The 27,994-nt window shown below is 40.1% G+C and overlaps 1 protein-coding gene across 6 annotated transcripts; it reads right to left on the bottom strand.

Annotated features, from left to right (window-relative positions):
- Window positions 1–1,390: 1,390 nt before the first annotated feature.
- On the bottom strand, window positions 1,391–27,994 carry LOC112266625 (protein S100-A1). Of its 6 annotated transcripts, none has more exons than XM_024444276.2 (5): window positions 27,729–27,994; window positions 18,160–18,290; window positions 4,360–4,391; window positions 2,720–2,873; window positions 1,391–2,628 (listed from the first exon to the last, which is right to left on the bottom strand). In XM_024444276.2, exons 2-5 carry the CDS (start codon window positions 18,277–18,279, stop codon window positions 2,425–2,427), a joined length of 510 nt encoding a protein of 169 aa, XP_024300044.1. In that variant the 5' UTR covers window positions 18,280–18,290; window positions 27,729–27,994; the 3' UTR covers window positions 1,391–2,424. The 6 variants fall into 6 exon arrangements, with proteins under 6 accessions (XP_024300044.1, XP_024300048.1, XP_024300049.1 ...); XM_024444280.2 differs by lacking the exon at window positions 27,729–27,994 and adding an exon at window positions 3,204–3,252 and having other exon boundaries at window positions 18,160–18,253; XM_024444281.2 differs by lacking the exons at window positions 18,160–18,290; window positions 27,729–27,994 and adding an exon at window positions 3,204–3,252 and having other exon boundaries at window positions 4,360–4,488.

Raw genomic sequence — 27,994 nt, 5'->3', positions numbered from 1 at the left:
CAAACAGTCATTCCTCTGTCACATCCTTTATCCACCTAACTACCATGGCCTGACGGTGATGTCTGCCTGAGATGCCAAGCCAAACCCTACAGAGTCAACCCCTCCGGCTCCATCTGCAGCCCTTGGCTTCATCCGATCCGTTCTCCTCCTGGAAACTCATTCTCACATCCATTCCATTTCCTCAAATATTCTAAATTTGTTTCATGTCTGGTCCTTTAACTTGTGAAAACCACAAAATATGCATCCAAGCTGAAACTAAATTCTTATCAGAAACATGTTGGGTCGTTTTCACAGCTTTTTGGGTTGTGGATTTACGGAATGTGGGGTTGGTTTTCACAATCAACTCAACTATAAAAATGTTGGGGGCTGGTTGTGTGACGTTCCATGGTAACAGAACTACATCATTGGTCCCTGATCTGTAATATACAGAAGTGCATAATTATCAATGTCATTATTTGTATAGTGATGTATCCTGAATAGGTATGCAAAACAGAAATGTAGAATTACCCTTTGCATGTTTGTATCATTCTACACATTGGCTATTATTCTAATGAGCTCTGTCCCATTCAAGACCAATTTTGGTTGGACCGGACCAAATCTGTACCAATCATAGACGTCTGTTTCACAGGTTTGGACAGGACAATAGAGCACAGTAGAATAGAGTTCAGTAGATTTCAGTACAATACAGTAAATTGTACTGTCATGTTTGAGCTGACTGTTCCATGGGAGGAGATGATTGAGGAAGCCAACAAGGAAGCTGTTAAAGTACCATGCACTTGTGGACGAAGAATGTACTGACAAGGGATGGAAGGCCAAGTGTCTATACCAGTGGAGGTTGGGGCAAGAGGCAACCCAGGCCAGTCTCTGTAGAGCGCACTAAGTATCCTTGGAGTAAAGGGAGCTCAAAGGAAGATCTGTCACACAGCTGGGCAGAAGACAGAGAGGGCATCACAATGACTGTGGAGGGAGGAGCAGTGGTTAAGCCAACCTGGTTGAGATCGGGCCTGATCAACACGTTCGTTGCACCCTTCAGAAGGAGTAGTGAGCAGTGCCTAAACACCTAATGAACAGTGGACCTCATCTGAGGATGACCCAGGTGCAGCACAACCACTGTTTGCAGGGAAAAGTGTGACATCAAACCCCGGTCTACCCTGCTGTGTATAAAGCAGTGCTGACCCACTCCATCCTGTGGATCATCTTACACATCACTCCTTGCTTCCTTGTATTCGATGCTGTCTGTTTGCACTCTGCAGCTCTGGGATGGTGAAGGCTTACATCTGATTTGTAGTTAACCCAAATCCATCAACCATTTCACACTTAATTGGTGTGTATCACTATCGTGCTAGGAAGGATCACAGTTTTTGACACAAAAGACCAAGCAATATTCATAGCTGATTAAATGTCATGTTTAATGTTTGGAAGAACACATTGGTAATTACCAAAAACAGATTACAAAATATGTGCAAAGAAATGTAAATTATATTAAAATGTTCAACTCTGAGTACATAACCTATTCTAAATATTTAAGATATTTATTATTTATGATATCATCTTTATATTCATGACAGTATCACCCTGTTGTGCTTTAGGCCCCGATCTGACTCCATTGGTGGTGGTGTGTTACAATAACATCCACTGAAAAAATTCATATTTTCAATTAAATCCATCCTGAATATGCATCCAAATCATTTAAACAGTTGATTTGGAATTTGAGACTGAATAGAGAACACAACTGATCTCACACATACTACCCTGTATACCAGGGGTAGGCAACTAGAGTCAGCCGGAGAGTTGGAGAGGATGGTCAGAGGGCTGGAACATAATTAAAATAATCTGTACACTGCAAATGTACCACAACTAAGCCCAAAAAGAGATTGTATTTGAATAATTTCATACATTGATTACATTGAGACACGATCACATATTTAAAAAAAAAACTTTGTGTGAATACTTGAACAGATTTCCTAAATGAAACACATTTTTGCTGAATTCCTGGTGATTTTACAGTAAAAAAGTAAAATCACCAGAAAATATTTTTCACCAAAAGGTTTAGGGGGTGGCAAAGAAAATCACTCGCATGCCACAGGACGCCTGTTGCTGACCCCTACTGTATACAGTGCCACTCATGCATTTGAGGACACAGAGTAACTGACTCCGGATCTGTGACTTAACTATGGTATGAAAAGTATTTGGATAGTTGCAGATGGAACACACTGTTCTTCCATCAGCGAAACCTTACTTAGTGAAGTGAAGTTCCCTCAGCCTCTTTTCACACAGTTCATTTGCACGGTTTAGAAATTTGCATAACATGACCATACAACCATTAATTGTACCCTTTTACTGTTGCTCCACAGTTCATTGCCCCTTTCCATCCTTCTCCCCCTTCCCTCCTCCCAGTCCCTCCCCACTCCTCCCTTTTTTCCTTCACTCTTTCTTCTCCGATGTTGCCTCCTTTTTCTCAAAGGGTGTGTGGACAAGTTTCTCGGGCTTGTATTCCATGAAGAAGTCGTTGCAAGCCACTGTCAGGGCTCCCATCAGGATGATGAACTCTGTGAAGTCCACCTCACCGTCGCTGTTGGCGTCCAGGTCGTTCATCACCTTCTCAACCCCTTCTCCATCCCGGGCATTCTGGATTAGAAGAGGGAGAGGGGAGGAGGGGACAGGAGGTTAAAGATTGTGTGTGTGTGCGCCAGTCTCTCGTGGTGTACACTCCTCTTACCCCTAGGTAACTCCCCAGCTCCTCTGTTAACAGCTCTCTCAGCTCTCCCCGGCTCAGAGTATACTTGTCACCCTCCTTCCCTGAGTACTTGTGGAAGGTTTTGATCAGCATCTGCATGGCATTCTCCAGGTTGGAAGAGGGTTCCTTGGACATACTGGAGGGAAGGGCAGAGGGCATAGGTCAGACACTATGACAGATTGCACGCTCCATCCCAGCCGCATGTGCGGTCACATGACGAACATGGGTGTGAAGCCTCCACCGAGACACACACCGGACAGAAGAATATCAGCAAACTAGAGGTGTCCCAATTATATGCCTAGGTTACCATATGCAAAGTTTAAATTACAGGCCACACATGAGCTATTCCTTCTCAACATACAGTGGCTATTGGACAGTGTTTTGTAACCTTAATTGGTTGACATGTGAAAGATGTGAGGGATATGAGACGAAGAGACGGCTTTTGAAAAGCAACAGTCTTACACACATTGTGTCCGGCATCTTGGAATCTTCTTGAGTTGATTTCGTTGGAAAGACTGTGCACACACAGACACAGATTTGTCAATGACACTGACTCACACAATAGTTAGGGTGAAAAGCCTTCAACATGGTTAGCGTGAACACACCAAGAATTCCGTCACTTTTTACAACATTATGCTGTACATCATTTTCAAATTCGAACATTGTGAGAGGGTCCATTTGAAAAAAACATTTCTCAGTTGACAGACTTGTAAGCTGCTTGCTAAGTAAATGTAACGTCATTGAGGTAACTTGAGATAGAGGTCTCAGGGTTTCACAATCATATCGATCATGTAACAATGACAGAAGGGAACCGCAAGTATAATGCAAATAAACCACCTGGCAATCAAAATCAGGAGCTCAGGACAGGCTCTATCTATTCTGAAAAATGAAAAATATTGCTTTGCAGATGTTCACTGAGCGAACAATAATACAGGAGTGCTCAATATAATTTGAATTGGAGATCCTCTACTGAGGAATTCTAATTTTAATCAAATAACTGCAGCATAGAAGAGTCTGGCTATAAAATCACTCATTTGCGTAGTAAAGAAAGAGAGGTAAGGTCAGTGAAGAGGACAGAAGAGAAGAAAATAGGTCAGTAGAGAAGAGACACCACAGCTGACTGGAAAGTCTATAGGGGTCAGCTGCCCCATTGACGGACAGAAGACAATGGGAAACCATGGCGACCCAACTGTAGACAGTAAAATATTACTGAGCTCTGGAATTATTGCAGAAAAATGCTTCTCCAACAGATTCCTCTTAAAGTACATTTATTTTCACCCTTTTAACAATTTCCTGTATAGACAGTTGACTATTTTATCTTAAAATTAAGATATTTCAGATATAAAAAGTTAGAACCAACTAAACTTTTTAAACCTCCTTTACAACAGGCAAACCAATTGTAGTATGAGGTGATGAGCTCAACTTATTGCCCCATAAGTCTTATTGCTCTGGATACCAAGGTGCCCCTCAGCCCTGGGTATCTTACCGTGAAAAATACCAGTGTTCCACTATTCACAAAGCACATATAAAAACATTGTTAAACTGATCCCAGAAAACATTTATCAGTTACAGAGAAGGAGAATGGAGAAGGGCACAACAGTCCTCTAATCTATCCATTTTACCTGATGGAGTGCTGATGGAGGGCCTCCTTTGTCTTTGGTGAAGAGGGAGAGAGAGAGAGAGACAAGGAAAGACGGATGAGGAGAGAGTCGGACAGCGGCTTAAATATCACCTGTCCCCTCCTCCTCCCCTCTCCCACGTATGCACCACCATCCCTGCATCTATTTCCTCTCCCCACTCCCTTCCCTCCCTCTCTTCTCAGGTGCTCACACATGCAGATAGGGTGCTTAACCTCAGCACACAACATTATCATCAGGACAGATTAGACAACAGGCTTGTGTGTTAGCATCAATGTATTTTATTTTATTATGGGTCTTTACACAGTGGTTACATAAATACTATTAGCGTAGCTTAGTGAAAATGATACAGCATTGCGGGTGAAGGTGTAATATTGGTTCATTACTATGGCTTTTGTTGAGCATGGCAGTGGCTCTGTGGAGAACTTGTGTGCAAAAGCTAATTGTGTTGTGGTGGGATGATCGACCTGTAAACACTCTACTTCTATCTATGTAATATAGTATACGACTGGAAAAGAGACCATCTCCTGGAAACAGAAAAGATCATGTTTATCTGTGTATCCTGTACATATCAGATTTGTGGTCAATTTGATTTTTTATTTAGCCAATTGACAAAATTGCTGTTTACTTTTGGTTATCATTTTGTTGGAATAGACCCCAACCCAACACAGCTAGCTCATGAATACAGTACAAAGTGCTAGTAGATGAAACCTATGCATATAGCCGTGTGAAGTAGTTTGGGGGTGGGGGGGTGGGGCAGCAAATTATTACAAGAAAAAAAAAATGTGTCTGCGCTGAACAAGTCTATAGGCTATTGGTCCACTAGTACAGGACTAGTAAAGGCCCAGTTACTTTTGTGAAAAAAATGAAACTAAATGTATTTGATTGTACCAGCATTTGCAACTTGCTTAATATATGTTTTCCAGTTTCTTGAAATACAAATGCAACTTATTTCTATGTGAAAACTGAAATGGTCTATTTATTCCTCTTCCCTTTTAGTAGACGCTCTTATCCAGAGCAATTTACAATAGTGAGTGCATACATTTTCTAACTTTATCGTACCTGTCCACCATGGAAAACAAACCCACAACCCTAGCATTGCAAGGGCCATGCTCTACCAACTGGGCCATGCTCTGCCACATGATAAAATTACATCCTCACAATCCACTTGATGACTCAATCTACTCAATTACTGTATTGTACATTGTTTATCTTCATGGTGATGGAAAGTCTACAGGTACAAACCTAGATGACCAGCCTATGTACAATGCAGTCATCTACATTTACATTAAGTGGTTTGTAAGGATGGTAAATTAACACGGATTAAAAAGTGTTATTTCAAGAAAAACATTTAATTTGATGAGGATGCGTTGTGTCTTTACCCATAACTTTGCACCTTTTGATGCAAATGTTTGAGGACAGGGTTTTGTTCTTTCTAGATTCCATTAAATGATAATCGCAGAAGAAGGGACAGGGCAACAACTCTTACAATTCCAACTATTGAATCCTGCAAGATACTGTTCTTAATTAAACCTTTTTTGTCAAAGCAGAGATGCTGATTTTTTTGTTGTTGCCTGCACTACACAGGTATATATTGGTCCACTAATACCAGTAAAGGCCCAGTGCACTATTTTTGTTAAAAAATAAATAAATACAATTATTATATTATATATTTTTCAATTCAGATTTTTCTGGGGATGTTGCAGCACCCTCAGCACCCCTAATTCCTGCGGCTATGTCTATGCACACACTGCAGCACTACCAGGAGATGTTAGCATGATGCTAATTGCAGAGGGTGCTAGTGAGTGGCATGGTTTTTCACCACAGGTTGATGGCACCTTAATTGTGGAGAACAGGCTCATGGTAATGGCTGGAGCCGAATAAGTGGAATGGTGTCATATACATCAAATACATGGTTTCCAATCGCTCTATTCCAGACATTATTATGAGCCTTCCTCCCCTCAGCAGCCTCCATTGTTTTTTTACATAGTCGAGACAGACAAACGTAAAGTAATGTCGTTGTGTGTCACTGTAAAATACATTGTTTTAGAATATTACAGTACAGAATATGCTCTTTAACTAGGTTTAGTTTTAAAAAAAAGCATGTTCTGATGAGTAAAGAATGACAGATGAACCTTTGCTTTTCTAAGTCTAAATGAATCATGGAAGCAATGCAGCATAGTACGAGCAGAGCGCAAGAGTGTAGTAAAATGCATGGATAAGTAAAGGGAAGACAATTTACATGTGTCAAAGTGTGACATTTTGACCTCATTACAGGTGATTATCACTAGTAGATTTTTACATAATCTCTATTTCACTGAAGGTTTGAAGCTCAACTTGTCATAATAAACCAAGTATGTTTTTATACAGTGACTTCAGAAAGTAGACACACCACTTGACGTTTTCCACATTTTGTTGTGCTACAGCCTGAATTTAAAATGGATTAAATGTATATTTTGCGTCACTGGCAAACACACAATACCACATAATGTTAAAGTGGAATTATGTTTTGACACATTTTTATTCATGAATTAATCCAGGTGGGCAAAGGAGACTTACCCAGAAAGACTCACAGCTGTAATCGCTGCCAAAGGTGATTCTAACATGTATTGACTAAGGGGTGTGAATACTTATATAAATGAGATTTCTGTATTTCATTTTTAATACGTTTAATACGTGTAACACAACAAAATGTGAAATAAGTTTCTGAAGGCACTGTATAGCTCCATGTCCTGGTCGGTGGTGCTATGTGGTTGCACGTAATGATGCAACATGAGCTTTTTCTGATGGTTGTATTATTAATGATGCGACAATTTACAAATCATTAAACTACAATTAAGAAATGGTCTGTGTACATCTTGACAAATAATTGCTAGTGTGTAAATAACCTGTGTGTTGGGCTGTACAGTACAACCCCCGTGTTCCCTTAAAGTAAGTGTTCAGGGTTTCCAGATTTCTCTGAAATATGACCTATAATTTATTACAATATCAGTGTAATAGTATTCTTTCCCAGAAATGGTAACAAAGTACATTAAAAAGCGGCTTCTCTGTGTTTGAGTGGTGTGGGCATATTACTGATCGTTACAAATATCATAAAAAGTCATGCAAAAACAGCTTTCTATACCACTCCCTTCTGGTTAGTTTAGTCAGTCTGCTGAAGCTAATTGACCAGCTCAGCCATTGAGCCAATGTGACTCATGTTAAATGAGGAAATATATGCTTTGGCCACAAATACTAATTCATGCTTTGGCCACAAAACAAGAATAGGATGAGTCAACAACATTTTTTTTTTTTTACCTTTATTTAACTAGGCAAGTCTGTTAAGAACAAAATCTTATTTTCAATGACAGCCTAGGAACAGTGGGTTAATCTGTCATTCTGCCTGTTCAGGGGCAGAATGACAGATTTGTACCTTGTCAGCTCAGCAATTTGAACTTGCAACCTTCCGGTTGCTAGTCCACCGCTATAAACCACTAGGCTTCCCTGCCGCCCCAGGGTGATTTGGGTATGAGTTTTTAAAAGGGAGATTTTCACTGGACAGTTATTTTAAGGCTTCCAAAATGTGTTAGTGGTCCAAATCCAAACATACATAATACAATTGTACCATATTACATGCAAGTTATACAATTCAAGCCATTAGAATGGCTGGAGTAATAATAGTTAAATTATCAAATAATAGTAGCTGTTTAATCAATAAAAGGTAGTAATATTAACAAAATAATATATAGCAAACAATAGTCACATGCTGTGTAACACTACTGGGCTAAGGGGTAAAGCAGTTTACAGACCTGGGTTCAAATACTATTTGAAATCATTTGGCCAAGATTTCCTTGCTTAATGGACCAATAGAATAGTCAAAAAACTGCAAAACCTGCCCATCTGGCACCCCATGCAGGCCAGAGCAAACACTGAAAGTATTTAAAAGATTTCAAATAGTATTTGAACCCAGGTCTGACAGTTTCATTGGAACTCAGGATCTTCAGATGAGTCACAGGTAGCTATCAGTAATCAAGTAACTCTTGTGTTGGTTTTTGTCCAAGGATGTGGCCACTATGGTTAAGGCAACAGTATTAAGCCATGGCTAAGTCAATGGTTTTAAGCACTGGGAAAATAGTTGCAGGTCAAACAGAGTTTCTCAACACAGAGAACAGGGGCGTGACCAGGTAACACAGCAAACCTGATGGTAGCAGAACCAGGAAGAAAACAAAAACAACAAAAAAAGATTCCAAAAGGGTACTTCAGCTGCCCCCATAGTAGTATCCTTATTGGTTCCAGGTCGAACCCTTTTGGCCCTCTGTGGAAAGGGTTCTACATGGACAACCATCAATAGGGACAACCGAAGAACCCTTTTAGGTTATAGATAGCTAAATAAATTCTAAGAGTGTAGAAAAAAAATACCTGCACAATACCTAATCAAGGGTCAAGTTTCTGTTGTCAGGTGTGATATCTCCAATAGGCTATAAGAGCCCCTTTTCTTAACGTTTGGGCGTGTTTTTTCCTTCCTTTCTTCCTGGTTCTGGTTCCGGTGGATTGGGTTGCATGGAGAAACGGCTTGGGCACAATCTCAAGGGCCCCTAGGGGCCTTCCAGGGTCAGTGGCTTGCTGCTTGAGGGCTATTTCGGGCTCCCTTGGGGCCACAAGGGTCCCCTGGTGTTAATTCCATCCTGGGCCCCTTAATTATTTACTAGAAGGCCATTATTAGGACACACCACACCTGATCTTCCAGCTCCAAATCCATGGCTATTGGCTAGCTAGTAGCGGAGAGGAGTCCATAAACTCTAGATGCTGCCCTGCTTGGATCTTCCAGAAAATGAGATAGACAAAGCAAAGACAAAGAAAGAGAGAAAGACTAGTCTGAACTTAGTAAGAACCCCAGCAACACAATTCGTTTATTGTCAAGACATGCCAGAGCTTCATTTCAATGACAGAGTTGCAAATGGAAGAGAACAAAGAGAGAGAGAGAGAGAGAGAACTTACAAATTCACTCTAAGTTTTACAGCAACACTCATTAGTGTACAAGAATCCCAGTGTTGGTTTTAATAAACAGTGTTAAACTGAAACCAAGCACATCATTATCATATTTTCCAGCATGCTCTATTGCAGGTAGAGTTTTAGAATTGTTTCAATAAACAGTACCAGTAAAAAGTTTGGAAACACCTACTCATTCAAGGGTTTTTCTAGATTTTTACTATTTTTAATTTGAAATAACACATATGGAATCACGTAGTAAACAAAAAAGTTTAAACAAATCGAAATATATTTTATATGTGAGATTCTTCAAAGTAGCAACCCTTTACCTTGATGACAGCTTTGCACAGTCTTGGTATTCTCTCAGCCAGCTTCATGAGGTAGTCACTTGGAATGCATTTCAATTAACAGGTGTGCCTTGTTAAAAGTCGATATGTGGAATTTCTTTCTTTCTTAATACGTTTGAGCCAATAATTTGTGTTGTGACAAGGTAGGGGTGGTAAACAGAAGATAGCCCTATTTGGTAAAAGACCAATCTATATAATGGAAAAAACAGCAGAAATAAGCAAAGAGAAATCAGTCCATCATTACTTTAAGACATGAAGGTCAGTCAATCCAGAAAATGTCAAAAACTTTGAGTTTATTCAAGTGCAATCGCAAAACCATCAAGCGCTATGATGAAACTGGCTCTCATGAGGACTACCACAGGAAAGGAAGACCCAGAGTTACCTCTGCTGCAGAGGATAAGTGCATTAGAGTTAACTGCACCTCAGATTGCAGCTCAAATAAATGCTTCACAGGTAACAGACACGTCTCAAAATAAACTGTTCAGAGGAGACTGTGAATCAGGCCTTCATGGCCAAATTGCTGCAAAGAAACCAGTACTAAAGGACACCAATAATAAAAAGAGACTTGCTTGGGCCAAGAAACATGAGCAATGGACATTAGATCTGTGGAAATCTGTCCTTTGGTCGAATTAGTCAAAATTTGAGATTTTTGGTTCCAACCACCGTGTCTTTGTAAGATGCAGAGTAGGTGAATTGATGATCTCTGTATGTGTAGTTCCTACCGTGAAGCATGGAGGAGGTGTGATGGTGCTTTTCTGGTGACACTGCCAGTGATTTATTTAGAATTCAAGGCACACTGAACCAGCATGGCTACCACAGGATTCTGCAACGATACGGCATCCCATCTAGTATGTGCTTAGTGGGACTATCATTTGTTTTTCAACAGGCTGTGTAAGGGCTATATACCAAGAAGAAGAGTGATGCAGTGCTGCATCAGATGACCTGGCCTCCACAATCCCCTGACATCAACCCAATTGAGATGGTTTGGGATGAGTTGGACCGCAGAGTGAAGGAGAAGCAGCCAACAAGTGTTCAGCTTATGTTGGGACTCCTTCAAAACTGTTGGGAAAGCATTCCAGGTGACTACCTCATGAAGCTGGTTGAGAGAATGTCAAGAGTGTCTAAAACTGTCATCAAGAACAAGGGTGGCTACTTTGAAGAATCTAAAATATAACATACATTTTGATTTGTTTAACACTTTTTTTGGTTACTACATGATTCCATATGTGTTATTTCATAGTTTTGATGTATTCAATATTATTCAACAATGTAGAAAATAGTACAAATCAAGAAAAACCCTTGAATGAGTAGGTGTGTTCAAACTTTTGACTGGTACTGTATATGTTTTTTGCATGTAATCCAATCTGTTACTTCGGACTCTCGCATCTGTTACTTAAATAGTTGTTCCAGTTAAGATGGTTTAGGTAGGGCCTCCCGAGTGGCACAGTGGTCTAAGGCACTGCCACTAGAGATCCTGGTTCGAGACCAGGCTCTGGCTGTGACCGGGAGACCCATGGGGTGGTGCACAATTGGCCGTTTGTCCCATTTGTCCCATTGTGCACTAGCGACTCCTGTGGTGGGCTGGGCGCAGTGTACACTGACACGGTTGCGAGGTGTACGGCATTTCCTCTGACACATTGGTGTGGCTGGCTTCTGGGTTGAGCGGGCATTGTGTCAAGAAGCAGTGCGGCTTGGCTGGGTTGTGTTTTGGAGGACACATGGCTCTCGACCTTCGCCTCTCCCAAGTCCGTACGGGAGTTACAGCGATGGGACAAGATTGTAACTACCAATTGGATACCACGAAATTGGGGAGAAAAAGGAATAAAAAAAGATGGTAGTCTCATATCTTAATCTTCTCAACCCTGCAGTCAATCTGAATTAAAGTTGTGGTTGATTAAAAATCCCGAATGTTTGATATCCCCAAGCAAGTATAATGTTGCTTGCAGGCCTGATGTGGTCTGTAAACCATGAGTTTCAGGTTACTATATTAGGGTAAAACTAAGGCCTTGTGAAATACATGTTGTATTGTGTTAAATAATTACATTTTAATAAGAACATATTCACTTAGGACTTGAAGGCCACAGGACTTAAAATGATGAATGCAAACAACCATGTTTCTGTCAGGAACAAATACAGTCATGGGTGGTAACTCTGCAAATCACTTGAAAGGCAAGGCACTCTGGGAAATATGCAAATAAGGCTTTACACTAAGCAGTGTGTTAATTCAACACTGACAAGTGTGGACCTTATAGACAATGGACCAGGGTTAAATGTAACACTGTCAGTGTTGATTTAACACTAGATAATTTGCTGTGTAGAATATGGCATGCATCCATGCATCTGTGCTTACTTGCATCATGCAAAGCCATTAAGCCAAGCATCCTTCTCAGAAGAACGAGTTGAGATGGCCTGACTTGACTGTACATTGTTGAATGTACTGTAGTATAGTTTTGCATTATGTCATTGTAGATATGCAAAGGGAGAGCGAAGGAATGCAAATATAAATTTAGTATTGCATCATACAATGACACACATAGTGGCATGTGTGTCAGTGTATGTCAAGGTAATTGAGTTCTCCATGTGTGGAAATGTGCCAACATTTCAGAGGGTGTGTCAAAATGTCACATGTCAATCAATGGCAGAAGGTATTAAATATCCATATAATGAGCTATAGTGTGCTATATAGTGGGAAGTATATCAACATATAATGGCATGTACTGCTGTAATGTAAGTAATTATAGTGTAATGTATGTTAGTAATACTAAGTATACTGTATATCAAGAAAGTATGGATTGAGGTTTATAGTATGTTGCAGTGTGTACTAGTGTATTTTAGGACCAAATACTGGGTGTATTTATGTGTGTATGAAAATAAATGTGTTATTGTGGGGTTCCAACATATACTGTAATGTTGTGGTATTATTGCAGCACACCTGTTTCAAGGGTGGGTTGTAATAGTGTACTGTAGTGTGTATTAGGGTAGTGTGGTGTATATCAGTTTGGTGTTGGTGTAATTGTAATGTCCGGACAGGACCGGTAGTAAAACTCCTATGACGCCTCCTCTATCTTCTCCCCGGCTTCTGCTGGCTCCTCCACATTTTCCGCCTCTTCCACCTTTTCTACCACTTCAACCTTCTCTTCCTCTACAGCTGTGGCTGCCTCTGGCTGTGCCTCCGCTTCTGTCTTCTCTTCCTCTACGTCTGCTGGCGTACTCCCGATCTCCGGTGCGGTGGCAGCGCTCTCGGCTGGCGTCTCCACGGCGGCAGTACATTGCACACTCAGGGAGGTTGCCAGGTAGCCCACCAGGTCCATGTACTCCTCGAAGTTGACTTTACCGTCCTGGTTGGAGTCCAGGCCCTGTCGCATTTTCTTCACAGCCTCGGAGCTGTCCGTGTCCTGGGTGCAGAGTAGATACAGAGACGGGCAGACATGACTCAGAGGCGACGCCAGCAGAGGTGACCTCAGTAGTAACTGACCCCTTACATCACAAGGTGCAGTATTGTTTTGTGCAGCATGATTAATAGACATACCTTGATTCAACCCAGTTTAAGAATTGATTCATTTTAGGTGCAACCCACCCTATTTTATATGTTAGTCTCAAGGTCATCAGACTGCTAAACAGCCATCTCCAGCACATCAGAGGCAGCTGCCTATAGACATAGATTAGGAATCACTGGCCACTTTTAGAAATGGATCACTAGCCACTTTAAAAAGGTTTCAGTCTCATATGTATAAAATGCACACTATTCTACGGTATCTTAGTCACTTTTAAATTGTGTTTACATATTGCATCACCCATTTCAAATGTATATACTGTATTGTATTCTATACTACACCTCTGACTGTTAAACAACCATCTCCAGCACATCAGAGGCTGCTGCCTACAGACATAGATTAGGAATCACTGGCCACTTTAAGGAAATGAAACACTAGCCACTTTAATAATGTCTCCGTATCTTGCATTACTGATCTCATATGTATAAATTGAACTGTGCTAAATACTATTCTATGGTATCTTAGTCACTTTAATTGTGTGTAAAAATTGCATCACCCATTTCATATGTATATACTGTACTCTATACTATGCCACTGTATCTTAGTCCAATGCTGCTCTAACATATATGTATATATATTCTTAATCCATTCCTTACTTATATGTACAGTTGAAGTCGGAAGTTTACATACACTTAGGTTGGAGTCATTAAAACTCGTTGTTCAACCACTCCACAAATTTCTTGTTAACAAACTATAGTTTTGGCAAGTCGGTTAGGATATCTACCTTGTGCATGACACAAGTCATTTTTCCAACAATTGTTTACAGGCGGATTATTTCACTGTATCACAATTCCAGTGCGGGTACATCATGTTGTGGGGGTGCTTTGCTGCAGGAGGGACTGGTGCATTTCACAAAATAGATGGCATCATGAGGCAGGAAAATTATGTGCATATATTGAAGCAACATATCAAGGCAACAGTCAGGAGGTTAAAGCTTGGTCGCAAATCGGTCTTCCAAATGGACAATGACCCCACGCATACTTCCAAAGCAAAATGGCTTAAGGACAACAAAGTCAAGGTATTGGAGTGGCCATAACAATGCCCTGACCTCAATTCTATAGAAAATTTGTGGGCAGAACTGAAAAAGCGTGTGCGAGCAAGGAGGCCTACAAACCTGACTCAATTACACCAGCTCTGTCAGGAGGAATGGGCCAAAATTAACCAAACTTATTGTGGGAAGCTTGTGGAAGTCTACCCGAAATGTTTGACCCAAGTTAAACGATTTAAAGGCAATGCTACCAAATACTAATTGAGTAAACTTTGCATGTAAACCTCTAACCCACCCGCAATGTGATGAAAGAAATAAAAGCTTAAATGAATCATTCTCTCTACTATTATTCTGACATTTCACATTCATAAAATAAAGTGGTGATCCTAACTCACAATTCCTGACATTTAACCTAGTAAAATTCGGTACCTTCCGGCATCTAGAAATTGTTCCCAAGGATGAACCAGACTTGTGGAGGTCTTGACTGATTTCTTTTGATTTTCCCATGATGTCAAGCAAAGAGGCACTGAGTTTGAAGGTTGACCTTGAAATACATCCACAGGTACACCTCCAATTGACTCAAATGATGTCAATTGGTCTATCAGAAGCTTCTAAAGCAATGACATCATTTTCTGGAATTTTCCAAGCTGTTTAAAGACACAGTTACTTTAGTGTATGTAAACTTCTGACCCAGTGAAAATGTGATACAGTGAATTGTAAGTGAGATAATCTGTCTGTAAATAATTGTTGGAAAAATTATGTGCTAACAATAAATTTTTGGAGTGGTTGAAAAACTAGGTTTAATGACAGCAACCTAAGTGTATGTAAACTTACGACTTCAACTAAATATATATATATATATATATATATATATATACACACACACTACTGTTCAAAAGTTTGATGTCACTTAGAAATGTCCTTATTTTTGAATAAAGAAAAAAAGAAAGAAAAGCACATGTTTTGTCCATTAAAATAACATCAAATTGATCAGAAATACAATGTAGAGATTGTAAATGTTGTAAATGACTATTGTAGCTGGAAATTGCAGATTTTTTAATGGAATATTTACATAGGCGTACAGAGGCCCATTATTAGCAACCATCACTCCTATGTTTCAATGGCACGTTTTGTTAGCTAATCCAAGATTATAATTTTAAAAGGCTAATTGTTCATTAGAAAACGCTTTTACAATTATGATAGCACAGCTGAAAACTGTAGTCCTCTTTAAAGAAGCAATAAAACTGGCCTTCTTTAGACTAGTTGAGTATCAGGAGCATCAGCATTTGTGGGTTCGATTACAGGCTCAAAATGGCCAGAAACAAAAATCCTTCTTCTGAAACTCGTCAGTCTATTCTTGTTCTGAGAAATGAAGTCTATTCCATGCGAGAAATTGCCATGAAACTGAAGATCTCGTACAACGCTGTGTACTACTCCCTTCACAGAACAGCGCAAACTGGCGCTAACCAGAATAGAAAGAGGTGTGGGAGGCCCCGGTGCACAAATGAGCAAGAAGACAAGTACATTAGAGTGTCTGGTTTGAGAAACAGACGCCTCACAAGTCCTCAACTGGCAGCTTTATTAATTGTAACTACCCATCCCGGATCCGGGAGTGTTGTCATCAACTGACACTAATTAGCATAACGCAACGGACATAAATATTACTAGAAAATATTCATATTCATGAAATCACAAGTGAAATATATTGAAACACAGCTTAGCCTTTTGTTAATCACCCTGTCATCTCAGATTTTGAAAATATGCTTTACAGCCAAAGCAAGACAAGCATTTGTGTAAGTTTATCGATAGCCTAGTATAGCATTATGCCTAGCTAGCAGCAGGCATAATCACGAAAATCAGAAAAGCAATCAAATTAAATAGTTTACCTTTGATGAGCTTTGGATGTTTTCACTCACAAGACTCCCAGTTAGATAGCAAATGTTCCTTTTTTCTAAAAATATTATTTTTGTAGCCAAAATAACTCCGTTAGTTCTTCACGTTTCGCTGAGAATTCGGTCACAACAACGCCGAAAAATATTCCAAATTAGCTCCATAATATCGACAGAAACATGGCAGACGTTGTTTATAATCAATCCTCAAGGTGTTTTTCAAATATCTATTTGATAATATATCAACCGGGACAGGTGGCTTCTTAGTAGGAAAGAGAGAAACAATGGCTACATTTGTCTTTTACGCACAAAACACTGAGAGACTCCAGTTGACCACTGATGCAATGTTGACGTTCAGGCTAATTTTTCAAAATAAAAGCCTGAAACTATGTATTGTGACACTAGAAACATTAGGGAAGCCATAGAAAAAGGAATCTGGTTGATATCACATTCACTGCTCAATAGGGACGCATAGGAACGCAGAGCTTTTTAAATAAGAGTCCCTTCCTGATTGGATTTTTCTAGACTTTCGCCTGCAATATCAGTTCTGTTATACTCACAGACAATATTTGTACAGTTTTGGAAACTTTAGAGTGTTTTCTATCCTAAGCTGTCAATTAATATGCATTATTCTAGCATCTTGTCCTGACAAAATAGCCTGTTTACTTTGGGAACGTTATTTTTCCAAAAATGAAAATAGTGCCCCCTAGATTCAACAGGTTAAATAGTACCCGCAAAACACCAGTCTCAACGTCAACAGTGAGGACCTGTTCTTGGCACAGTTGCAAAGAAAAAGCCATATCTCAGACTGGCCAATAAAAATAAAAGATTAAGATGGGCAAAAGAACACAGACACTAGACAGAGGAAGATAGGGAAAAACGTGTTATGGACAGACAAATCTTAGTTTGAGGTGTTCGGATCACAAAGAAGAACATTCATAAGACGCAGAAAAAAAGAAAAGATGCTGGAGGAGTGCTTGACGCCATCTGTCAAGCATGGTGGAGGCAATGTGAACTTGGGAACTTGAAGAAGGAAGGCTATCACTCCATTTTGCAACACCATGATATATCCTGTGGACAGCGCTTAATTGGAGCCAAATTCATCCTACAACAGGACAATGACCCAAAGCACAGCTCCAAACTATTTTTAACCTTTATTTAACTTGGCAAGTCAATTAACAACATTCTGTATTCTGTCTATAATGGAGTGCCCAGCACAGTCACCGGATCTCAATCCTATTGAGCTGTTATGGGAGCAGCTTGACCGTATGGTACGTAAGAAGTGCCCATCAAGCCAACCCAACTTGTGGAAGGTGCTTCAGGAAGCATGGGGTGAAATATCTTCAGATTACCTCAACAAACTGGAATGCCAAAGGTCTACAAAGCTGTATTGCTGCAAATGGAGGATTCTTTGACGAAAGCAAAGTTTGAAGGACACCATTATTATTTAAATTAAAAATCATTATTTATAACCTTGTCAACGTCTTGACTATATTTCCTATTCATTTTGCAACTAATTTCATTTATGTTTTCATGGAAAACAAGGACATTTCTAAGTGACCCCAAACTTTTGAATGGTAGTGTATATAACATTTTATTGGTTGCAAGAAGAGTCACAAGCTTGATATGGTCATTGGAATAAGGGACCAAATACTAAACATTTGACTACTTTATTCATAAGAATCTTTAGGTGTCAATAATTTTGACCCCTACCTTTTTGAGAAAACATTTTATTACTTGTTAAACAAAATCTCTTTCTCTGAGCAATTGAATTAGTATAAATAATATAGCTCAGCAAAAAAGAATATAGCTCAGCATTTGAATTACTTATTTTATATAAGTAATTTTATCCTCTTTATCAAGGGTGACAATAATTTCGGACCACCACTGTATGTGTGTATTTCGGAGGGGTTAGGATAAAGCAGACATACAATTGACGAATAAAGTGATATTAAGCTTAACAAATATAGCTCAGTCAAAGAGTTCAGAAAGGTGTAGTATTTATAGCTGGTGAGTGTGGAGGCTGCTGTCTAACTGACCATCATGATGTTGTGGAGTTGGCTCTTCACCAGCTTCTGGAAGTCATTCCCTCCCAAACTCTCCTTCCCCTTGGCTGACTTCAGGAAGACACCAACTATAGTCTGAATGGCCGACTCCATGACTGCTCTCTCTGCCCAGAGAAAGAAGGGTAGGGTGTGGTAAGTTTTTTTTGACAAGGTAGTTGAGAGAGAGAGAGAGAATTGTATTTGTCACGTGCTGAATGCCTTAGTGAAATGCTTACTATACAAGCCCTTAACCAACAAAACAGTTGTAAGAAATAAATGTAAGAAATAATTAAAGAGCAGCAGTAAAATAACAATAGCGAGGCTATATACAGGGGGTACTGGTACAGAGTCAATGTGCGGGGGCACCGGTTAGTCGTAATATGTACATGTAGGTGGAGTTATTAAAGTGACTATGCATAGATAATAACAGAGAGTAGCAGCAGCGTAAAAGATGGGGGCAATGCAAATAGTCTGGGTAGCTATTTGATTAGATGTTCAGGAGTCTTATGGCTTGGGGGTAGAAGCTGTTTTAGAAGCCTCTTGGACCTAGACTTGGCGCTCCGGTACCACTTGCCGTGCGGTAGCAGAGAGAACAGCCTACGACTAGGGTGGCTGGAGTCTATGACAATTTTTATGGCCTTCCTCTGACACAGCCTGGTATAGAGGTCCTGGATGGCAGGAAGCTTGGCCCCAGTGATGTACTTGCGGTCAGAGACCGAGCAATTGCCTAACCAGGCAGTGATGCAACCCATCAGGATGCTCTCGATGGTGCAGCTGTCCTTTTGAGGATCTGATGACCCATGACAAATCTTTTCAGTCTCCTGAGGGGGAATAGGTTTTGTTGTGCCCTCTTCACAACTGTCTTGGTGTGTTTGAAACATGTTTTTTTGCTGGTGATGTGGACACTAAGGAACTTGAAGCTTTCAACCTGCCCCACTACAGAGCCTCGTCGATGAGAATGGGGGCATGCACGGTCCTCATTTTCCTGTAGTCCGCAATCATCTCCTTTATCTTGATCACGTTGAGGGAGGGTGTATTGTTCTGGCACCACACGGCCGCGTCTCTCCAGATCCTTTCAAGTTCTGTCAGGTTGGATGGGAGCGTTGCGGCACAGCTATTTTCAGGTGTCTCCAGAAATGTTTGATCGGGTTCAATTCCGGGCTCTGGCTGGGCCACTCAAGGACATTCAGAGACTTCTCCCGAAGCCACATTGTCTTGGCTGTGTGCTTAAGGTCGTTGTCCTGATGGAAGGTAAACCTTCGCCCCAGTCCGAGGTCCTGAGCAATATGGAGAAGGTTTTTATCAAGGATCTCTCTGTACATTACTCCGTTCATCTTTCCTTCGATCCTGACTAGTCTCCCAGTCTCTGCCACTGAAAAACAACCCTACAGCATGATGCTGCCACCACCATGCTTCACCATAGGGATGCCAGGTTTCCTCCAGACGTGACGTTTGACATTCAGGCCAAAGAGTTCAATCTTGTTTTTTTCAGACCAGAGAATCTTGTTTCTCATGGTCTGAGAGTCCTTTAGGTGCTTTTTGACAAACTCCAAGCGGGCTGTAATGTGCCTTTTACTGAGGAGTGGCTTCCGTCTGGCCACTCTACCATAAAGGCCTGATTGGTGGAGTGCTGCAGAGATGGTTGTCCTTCTGGAAGGTTCTCCCATATCCACAGAGGAACTCTGGAGTTCTGTCAGAGTGACCATCGGGTTCTTGTTCACCTCCCTGACCAAGGCCCTTCTCCCGCAATTGCTCAGTTTGGCCGGGCGGCCAGCTCTAGGAAGAGGCTTGGTGGTTCCAAACTTCTTCCATTTAAGAATGATGGAGGCCACTGTGATCTTGCGGACCTTCAACACTGCAGACATTTTTTGGTACCCTTCCCCAGATCTGTGCCTCGACACAATCATGTCTCGGAGCTCTACGGACAATTCCTTCGACATCATGGTTTGGTTTTTGCTCTGACATGTACTGTCAATTGTGGGACCTTATATAGACCAAATCATGTCCAATCAATTGAATTTACCACAGGTGGACTCAATTGAATTTACCACAGGTGAGATCAAGTTTTAGAATCAACAACAATCAAGTTGTAGAAACTAGAGGTCGACCAATTATGATTTTTCAACGCCGATACCGATACCGGTTATTGGAGGACGAAAAAAAAGCCGATACCGATTAATCGGACGATTTTTTACATTTATTGTAATAATGACAATTACAACAATACTGAATGAACACTTATTTTAACTTAATATCAATAAATCAATAAAATCAATTTAGCCTCAAATAAATAATGAAACATGTTCAATTTGGTTAAATAATGCAAAAACAAAGTGTTGGAGAAGAAAGTAAAAGTGCAATATGTGCCATGTAAGAAAGCTAACGTTTAAGTTCCTTGCTCAGAACATGAGAACATATGAAAGCTGGTGGTTCCTTTTAACATGAATCTTCAATATTCCCAGGTAAAGAAGTTTTAGGTTGTAGTTATTATAGGAATTGTAGGACTATTTCTCTCTATGCCATTTTGTATTTCATATACCTTTGACTATTATGTGTTCTTATAGGCACTTTAGTATTGCCAGTGTAACAGTATAGCTTCCGTCCCTATCCTCGCTCCTCCCTGGGCTCGAACCAGGAACACAACGACAACAGCCACCCTCGAAGCAGCATTACCCATGTAGAGCAAGGGGAATAACAACTCCAAGTCTCAGAGCAAGTGACGTTTGAAAGGCTATTAGCGCGCACCCCGCTAACGAGCTAGCCATTTCACATCGGTTACACAAACCTAATCTCGGGAGTTGATAGGCTTGAAGTCATAAACAGCGCAATGTTTGACGCACAACGAAGAGCTGCTGGCAAAACGCACGAAAGTGCTGTTTGAATGAATGCTTACGAGCCTGCTGCTGCCTACCACTGCTCAGTCAGACTGCTCTATCAAATAATAGACTTAATTATTTTATTTTACCTTTATTTATATATATAACATAATAACACACAGAAATACAAGCCTTAGATCATTAATATGGTCGAATCCGGAAACTATCATCTCGAAAACAAGACGTTTATTCTTTCAGTGAAATACGGAACCGTTCCGTATTTTATCGAAGGGGTGGCATCCATTAGTCTAAATATTCCTGTTACATTCCACAACCTTCAATGTTATTTCATAATTACGTAAAATCCTGGCAAATTAGGCGGCCCAAACTGTTGCATATACACTGACTCTGCGTGCAATAAACGCAAGAGAAGTGACACAATTTCACCTGGTTAATATTGCCTGCTAACCTGGATTTCTTTTAGATAAATATGCAGGTTTAAAAATATATATTTCTGTGTATTGATTTTAAGAAAGGCATTGATGTTCATGGTTAGGTACACAATGGAGCAACGATACGCACCGCATCGATTATATGTAACGCGGGACACGCTAGATAAACTAGTAATATCATCAACCATGTGTAGTTAACTAGTGATTATGATTGATTGATTGATTTTTATAAAATAAGGTTAATGCTAGCTAGCAACTTACCTTGGCTTACTGCATTCGCGTAACAGGCAGTCTCCTCGTGGAGTGCAATGACAGGCAGGTGGTTAGAGCGTTGGACTAGTTAACAGGTTGCAAGATTGAAAAGGTGAAAAGGTGAAAATCTGTTGTTCTGCCCCTGAACGAGGCAGTTAACCCACCGTTCTTAGGCCGTCATTGAAAATAAGAATGTGTTCTTAACTGGCTTGCCTAGTTAAATAAAAGATTAATTAAAGGTGTGTACATTTTTTTGTTATGAAAACTTGAAATCGGCCCTAATTAATCGGCCATTCTGATTAATCGGTCGACCTCTAGTTGAAACATCTTAAGGATGATCAATGGAAACGAGATGCACCTGATCTCAATTTCAAATTTTTATTTTTAATACATGGCAAACATTTCTAAAAACCTGTTTTCGCTTTGCCATTATGGGGCATTGTGTGCAGATTGATGAGGAAAATTTTTATTTCTATTTTAGAATAAGGCTGTAACGTAACTAAATAACTAAATACTTACTGAATGCACTGTAATTATTTTCGTGACAATCTAATTTAAGGAGACAAAGATAGGCACCACAGTGGAAAAATAAACAGTGAATCTCCCTGAGATATATAAAGGCTTGTCGTTTCAGGTGTTGTGTCTGGAACTTCTTGGTAGGATAGGGTAGGTAGGCGACAGACAGGCGATGCGCGATAAACTAAGAAGGTGATAGAGAGTCTGACTGAGAGACAAGCGGAGATGCACAATGGAAGTTCTGATCTTTGATAGGTCATCTGATCTACTGAAGCCACCACACAGCCAGGGCTTCAGATTACCTCAGGGATTACCTGCCTGCTCTCAACCTTTTTCTAGCTCTCTTGCAATCTCTCTCTCTTTCTTTATGTCTCTCTCTCACTTCCTCTATCTCTCTTTTTCATTCTTTATCTGTCTCGCTCTGTCTCTTTTATCTCTCTCTCTCTATCTCTGTTGCCTTACTCACACCCTTATGCACAGCACACACTCATGTGATTTCAAAAGGCATTTCTAAATTTTGTGAGGGACAGACATTTTACATAGTGAATATGTTAGTGTGTGTGTGTATGTGTGTGTGTGCGTGGATCCGTGTTTGTGTGTGCTGTATGCCCCTGAGTTTATATATGAGTAATACGGTTGTATGTACAGTATCAGTCAAAAGTTTGGACACACCTACTCATTCAAGGATTTTTCTTTATCTTTACTATTATAGAATAATAGCGAAGGCATGAAAACTATTAAATAACACATATGGAATCATGTAGTAACCAAAAAAGTGTTTAACTAATCTAAATATATTTTATATTTAATATTCTTCAAAGTGGCCACCCTTTGCCTTGACAACAGCTTTGCACACGCTTGGCATTCTCTCAACCAGCTTCACCTGGAATGCTTTTCCAACAGTCTTGAAGGAGTTCCTACATATGCTGAGCACTTTTTGGGTGCTTTTCCTTCACTCTACAGTCCAACTCATCCCGAACTATCTCAATTGAGTTGAGGTCGGGTGATTGTAGAGGCCTGGTCACCTGATGCAGCACTACATCACTCACCTTCTTGGTCAAGTAGCCCTTACACAGCCTGGAGGTGTGTTGGGTCATTGTCCTGTTGAAAAACAAATGATAAGCGCAAACCAGATGGGATGGCGTATTGCTGCAGAATGCTGTGGTAGCCATGCTGGCTAAGTGTGCCTCGAATTCAAAATAAATTACAGACAGTGTCACCAGCAAAGAAATCACACCTCCTCCTCCATGCTTCACGGTGGGAACCACACATGCGGCGATCATCAGTTCACCTACTCTGAGTCTCACAAAGACACAGCGGTTAGAAGAAAATATTTCAAATTTGGACTCATCAGACCAAAGGGCAGATTTCCACCGGTCTAATGTAAATTGCTCGTGTTTCTTGGTCCAAGCAAGTCACTTCTTATTGGTGTCCTTTAGCAGTGGTTTCTTTGCAGCAATTCGACCATGAAGGCCTGAACAGTTGTTGAGATGTGTCTGTTACTTGAACTTTGTGAAGCATTTATTTGGGCTGCAATCGGGGGATGCAGTTAACTCTAATGAACTTATCCTCTGCAGCAGAGGTAACTCTCGGACTTCCTTTCCTGTGGCGGTCCTTATGAGAGCCAGTTTCATCATATATAGCTTGATGGTTTTTGCGACTGCACTTGAAGAAACTTTCAAAGTTCTTGAAATTTTCCGGATTGACTGACCGTCATGTCTTAAAGCAATGATGGACTGTCGTTGCTCTTAGCTTTTTTGAGCTGTTCTTGCCATAATATGGACTTGGTCTTTTACCAAATAGGGTTATCTTCTGTATACCACCCCTACCTTGCCACAACACAACTGATTGGCTCAAATGCATTAAGAAGGAAAGAAATTCCACAAATGAACTTTTAATTAAGCACACCTGTTAATTGAAATACATTCCAGGTGACTACCTAATGAAGCTGGTTGAGAGAACGCCAAGAGTGTGCAAAGCTGTCATCAAGGCAAAGGGTGGCTATTTTGAAGAATCTAAAATCTAAAATATATTTAGATTTGTTTAACACTTTTTAGGTTACTATATGATTCCATATGTTTAATTTCATAGTTTTGATGTATTCACTATTATTCTACAATGTAGAAAATAGTCCAAATAAAGAAAACCCCTGGAATGAGTAGGTGTTTCCAAACTTTTGCCTGGTACTGCATGTAATATAGGCCATGAGTGTAGGACTGATTGCACGAGATATGCGTGTTATGTGTCCTATTACTCACAATAGACAGCTGTATGTGTAAGATTGCCCTCACACTGAGCAAAAAATACAATGCATGCCAGTGAGTGACACATCCATGCAGGAATTTAATAAATTTTTGTCAGTGCAGATCAGTTAAACATGATAGGAATTTACAGGCCAACTCTGCACCAAACTAGTGAACGGAGATGTTAAGTTGGCCAACCTCACTCGTTTGTCAACTTATTTAAATGTAGAACACAAAGTACACACACACATCTGCCAAGAAAAAGCATACACTGTAAAGGGGTTACTGTGAATTTGACAGTAGTTTACAGGCAGCTCGGTGGCACGTGAAAATCTGTATTTCATATTACAGTACACCTACTGTAATATAGATACGGTATCAAAGAAAGTCCTGTGTAATGATACACAGTACAATAAAGTAATATTCACTGTATTATACTGTAAAAAAAGTAAATGCTACCATAATCGGAATGAATGAATGGATGAATTAAATGTTTTTTACTGTAAATACTAGGGATTGGTGCAAGTAGATTAGATCCTAAGTGTTTACACATTACAGTTCAGTATATTACTGAATATTTGGTGTTTAATTTCACTTGCACTTCTAGATGTCTTAAAGAAAGGTCTAAGCCATCTGACCAAGATGTTTTAATGGGGTCAAGTTTAAGGAGCTCCTTTAGCACCTCGGATTCAGTGACCGCCTGCAGGGAGAAACTTTGTAGCGGGGCTGGGGAATAAGATGGAGAAGCGTCGGGGCTAGTCGCATTAGAAGGGGTGAGAGATGAGGAAATGTTGGACGGGCCAGGAGGCATGGCTGAGTAAAATAGGAATCCTGACTTAATGAAGTGGTGATTAAAGTGCTCAGCCATGTGCTTCTTGTTACAGTGTACCTTATAGCTTTTTACAATAGACTTTCGCTTGTTAAATCTGTTTTTGGAAATCCGAGGGGGCTTTTGAGAAGGTAAATAAATCTGCCATTGTAAAGAAACATGTCACACTTCAGCACCCCCTCATCACCTTCTTCTCCCCTCTCTTCCAACCCCTACTTCTCCTAGTGCAATCACCACATCCACAGGCAATTAGGAAACATGGATATTAGCCTAATTATGCTGAGAAAGAGTGAGGGCAGCATATTGAAAGCTACACTTTCTTTGTCCACTCTGACAAGCTCCAAGAAATACTGTCAACCGCAACCGGTACTAAGTCTGACCCTGTGGTTCTAACAGTCTTTACTGTTGCTAAATCTACATTAACACCATACATTGATTGATACCAATTACCGAAGAGACATGTGTTATTATGTGGTTATATATAGACCTACCATATATGTGATTGAAAAGAGGCAACTGATAAGGGTAAAGTCCAATGAGAGTGTAGTAGCTACTCTGGATTTTTATAGACTTGAGGCATTAGAGTAGGCTGTTTGGATAAACATATATTCTTTCTGATTATTGAAATGTAAAAAGTTGTAGTTAGATTGTTTTTAATTGCACTATGAATGGACATGCAAAATCTAAATATGGCCCCAATGAAAAGGTGAAGCCCAAGGAGAAACATTGATAAGTAGGCCTAACGGATCCATGCACACCAGAGTTCACACCTTCGTGGATGTTGGCCTACATGAACCACAATGACCCGTCATTCCCTGGTAATCCTCAAACTCTTTATAAGAAAACCCACAGTCACTATTCTTGCACTGCCATTTCTGTCCTATTCTTACATGTATTATTTACTTGGTGGACTGGCTGCAACCTGGCTATGCCTTCTCACAGTCAAGGTCAGTGACAGTCAACCTCATCTCCAAACTAATGAACACAGGGCTTCTATTACTTAGCCAACGTCACAAGGACAGCTCTGACCCCACCTCAGTTCCGACACACACCAACTATTATGTCGAGCAAAGGCCAAAAAACAACTCAGCAAATAATTAAATATAGACACCCAGAGGTTTTCCGTTTCACTCCAGAGCCCAAAGTAGATTGAGTGTTGCCTTTCCAAATGGGCGAATGTGATACAGTACGTGCTCTGAGTAATGACAATACTACCGCTTGTGTGGCATGAAATATTAAGAGAGGAACAAGTTAGGTTGTGGCTATATACTTTAGCTAAAATGCAAAAAGTTGTCTGTGATGAGATTCGAACTCGCAAGGGTGGTTGAGTGGGCGTATAACGCAAACGTCTAGCAACCCAAAGGTCACAGACAACTTTAGCATTTTAGCAACTTTCAATTACTTACTACTTTTTAGATACTTTGCAACTACTTAGCATGTTAGATAACCCTTCCCCTAACTCTAATCTTAACCCTTTTATCTAACCCTTCCCCTAAACCTAACCTTAATAACCCTTTAACCTAACTCCTAAACTTAACCCTAACCCCTAGTCTAGCTAACATTAGAAAGCTAATTAACGTTAGCCACCTAGCAACATAGCTAAATTCGTAACATTTGATAGGTTTTTCAAATTCGCAACATATAATACAAATCATACAAAATGGGTGATGTACATCCACAATTAATAGATACCACCGTAACATGTCATACTAAATGAAGTGTTTCGCATTTATGTACAGAACAATACGAAATGCTCTGAGGCCAGGTTGATTGGAGTGGCAGCAAGTCTTAAACCTTTAATTTACAGTAAAATATTGTGAAATACAAATCCTTCCCCTCAACTAATTTAATGAATCCATTAATTCATTCCGATTACGGTAGCATTTACTTTTACAGTTGAATACAGTCATGTACTGTGCGTCATTAAAGTGCTTGCTTTGATACCATATTACAGTAGGTGTACTGTACTGTAATATGAAATACAGGTAACATCTTTACAGTGTAGGTTTAATATGTTCTTTAAATAGTCAATACATTTTAGGCCAGTTGTACAAACCAAACAGGCTCATATTGCTCATGGTAGGCTAGATGATCGATCCGTTTTACAAAAGAGGCACACTTATCGGCTATTTTTGGGTTGAGAGTGCACGCGCTATGACCGATCAATAATGATCAAGAAGGGCTATGCGTTTATGATAAATAATACACTACTGACATATAGTTAAATCGTTTTTTGCCCTTTAAAATCGAACGTTATTTGCTACTTTAAAAATAAAAAAAAGTCTTTCTTGAAGTCTCCAACAGCTTCGTCATTGGCACTCTCTCTTTGAGCGTATACGTTTCACGAGACAGTTTCTGCAAGGGTGTATCTAAAACGTGGCATAAGCGTTATGGTTTAAGCACATTTACAGTGCAAAACTTTTTCAATAAAGCATGAACAAAATATGTAACTCACCATATACTTCCTACAGGGCAAGCAAACAGTTCAAATGTGCCCAATTTTGTGTTTATTTTCCCGTCTATGTCCTCGGTTTGAGAAACCCCCAAAAACGTGCCAAACTAGAGCTGCAGAATCTCTTCCTTGATTTCGTTTTTTCTTAAACTTTTTTCCCCTGACAAGTCAAAGGGCGTGTACCTGGGAGAGTGCGAAAGTGGGGAATGTGTAAGAGACGTAAAACAACTTTTATATGAGTGGGTAAAATGTATATCAACCTTGGAACA

This window comes from Oncorhynchus tshawytscha, linkage group LG13 (assembly GCF_018296145.1).
Source record: "Oncorhynchus tshawytscha isolate Ot180627B linkage group LG13, Otsh_v2.0, whole genome shotgun sequence".
NCBI classification, from domain to species: domain Eukaryota; kingdom Metazoa; phylum Chordata; class Actinopteri; order Salmoniformes; family Salmonidae; genus Oncorhynchus; species Oncorhynchus tshawytscha.
This window is presented reverse-complemented; position numbering and strand designations above follow the sequence as displayed.

Bases quoted from the DNA above. Each gene is read 5' to 3' on its own strand.
- LOC112266625 (XM_042295757.1), bottom strand. From the start codon at position 4,610: ATGATAATGTTGTGTGCTGAGGTTAAGCACCCTATCTGCATGTGTGAG. The intron at 2,874-4,359 runs GTAAAATGGATA...CCTTCCCTCCAG, and splicing joins CTCCATCAGCACTCCATCAG to TATGTCCAAGGAACCCTCTT. The intron at 2,629-2,719 runs GTAAGAGGAGTG...CTTCTAATCCAG, and splicing joins AGCTGGGGAGTTACCTAGGG to AATGCCCGGGATGGAGAAGG.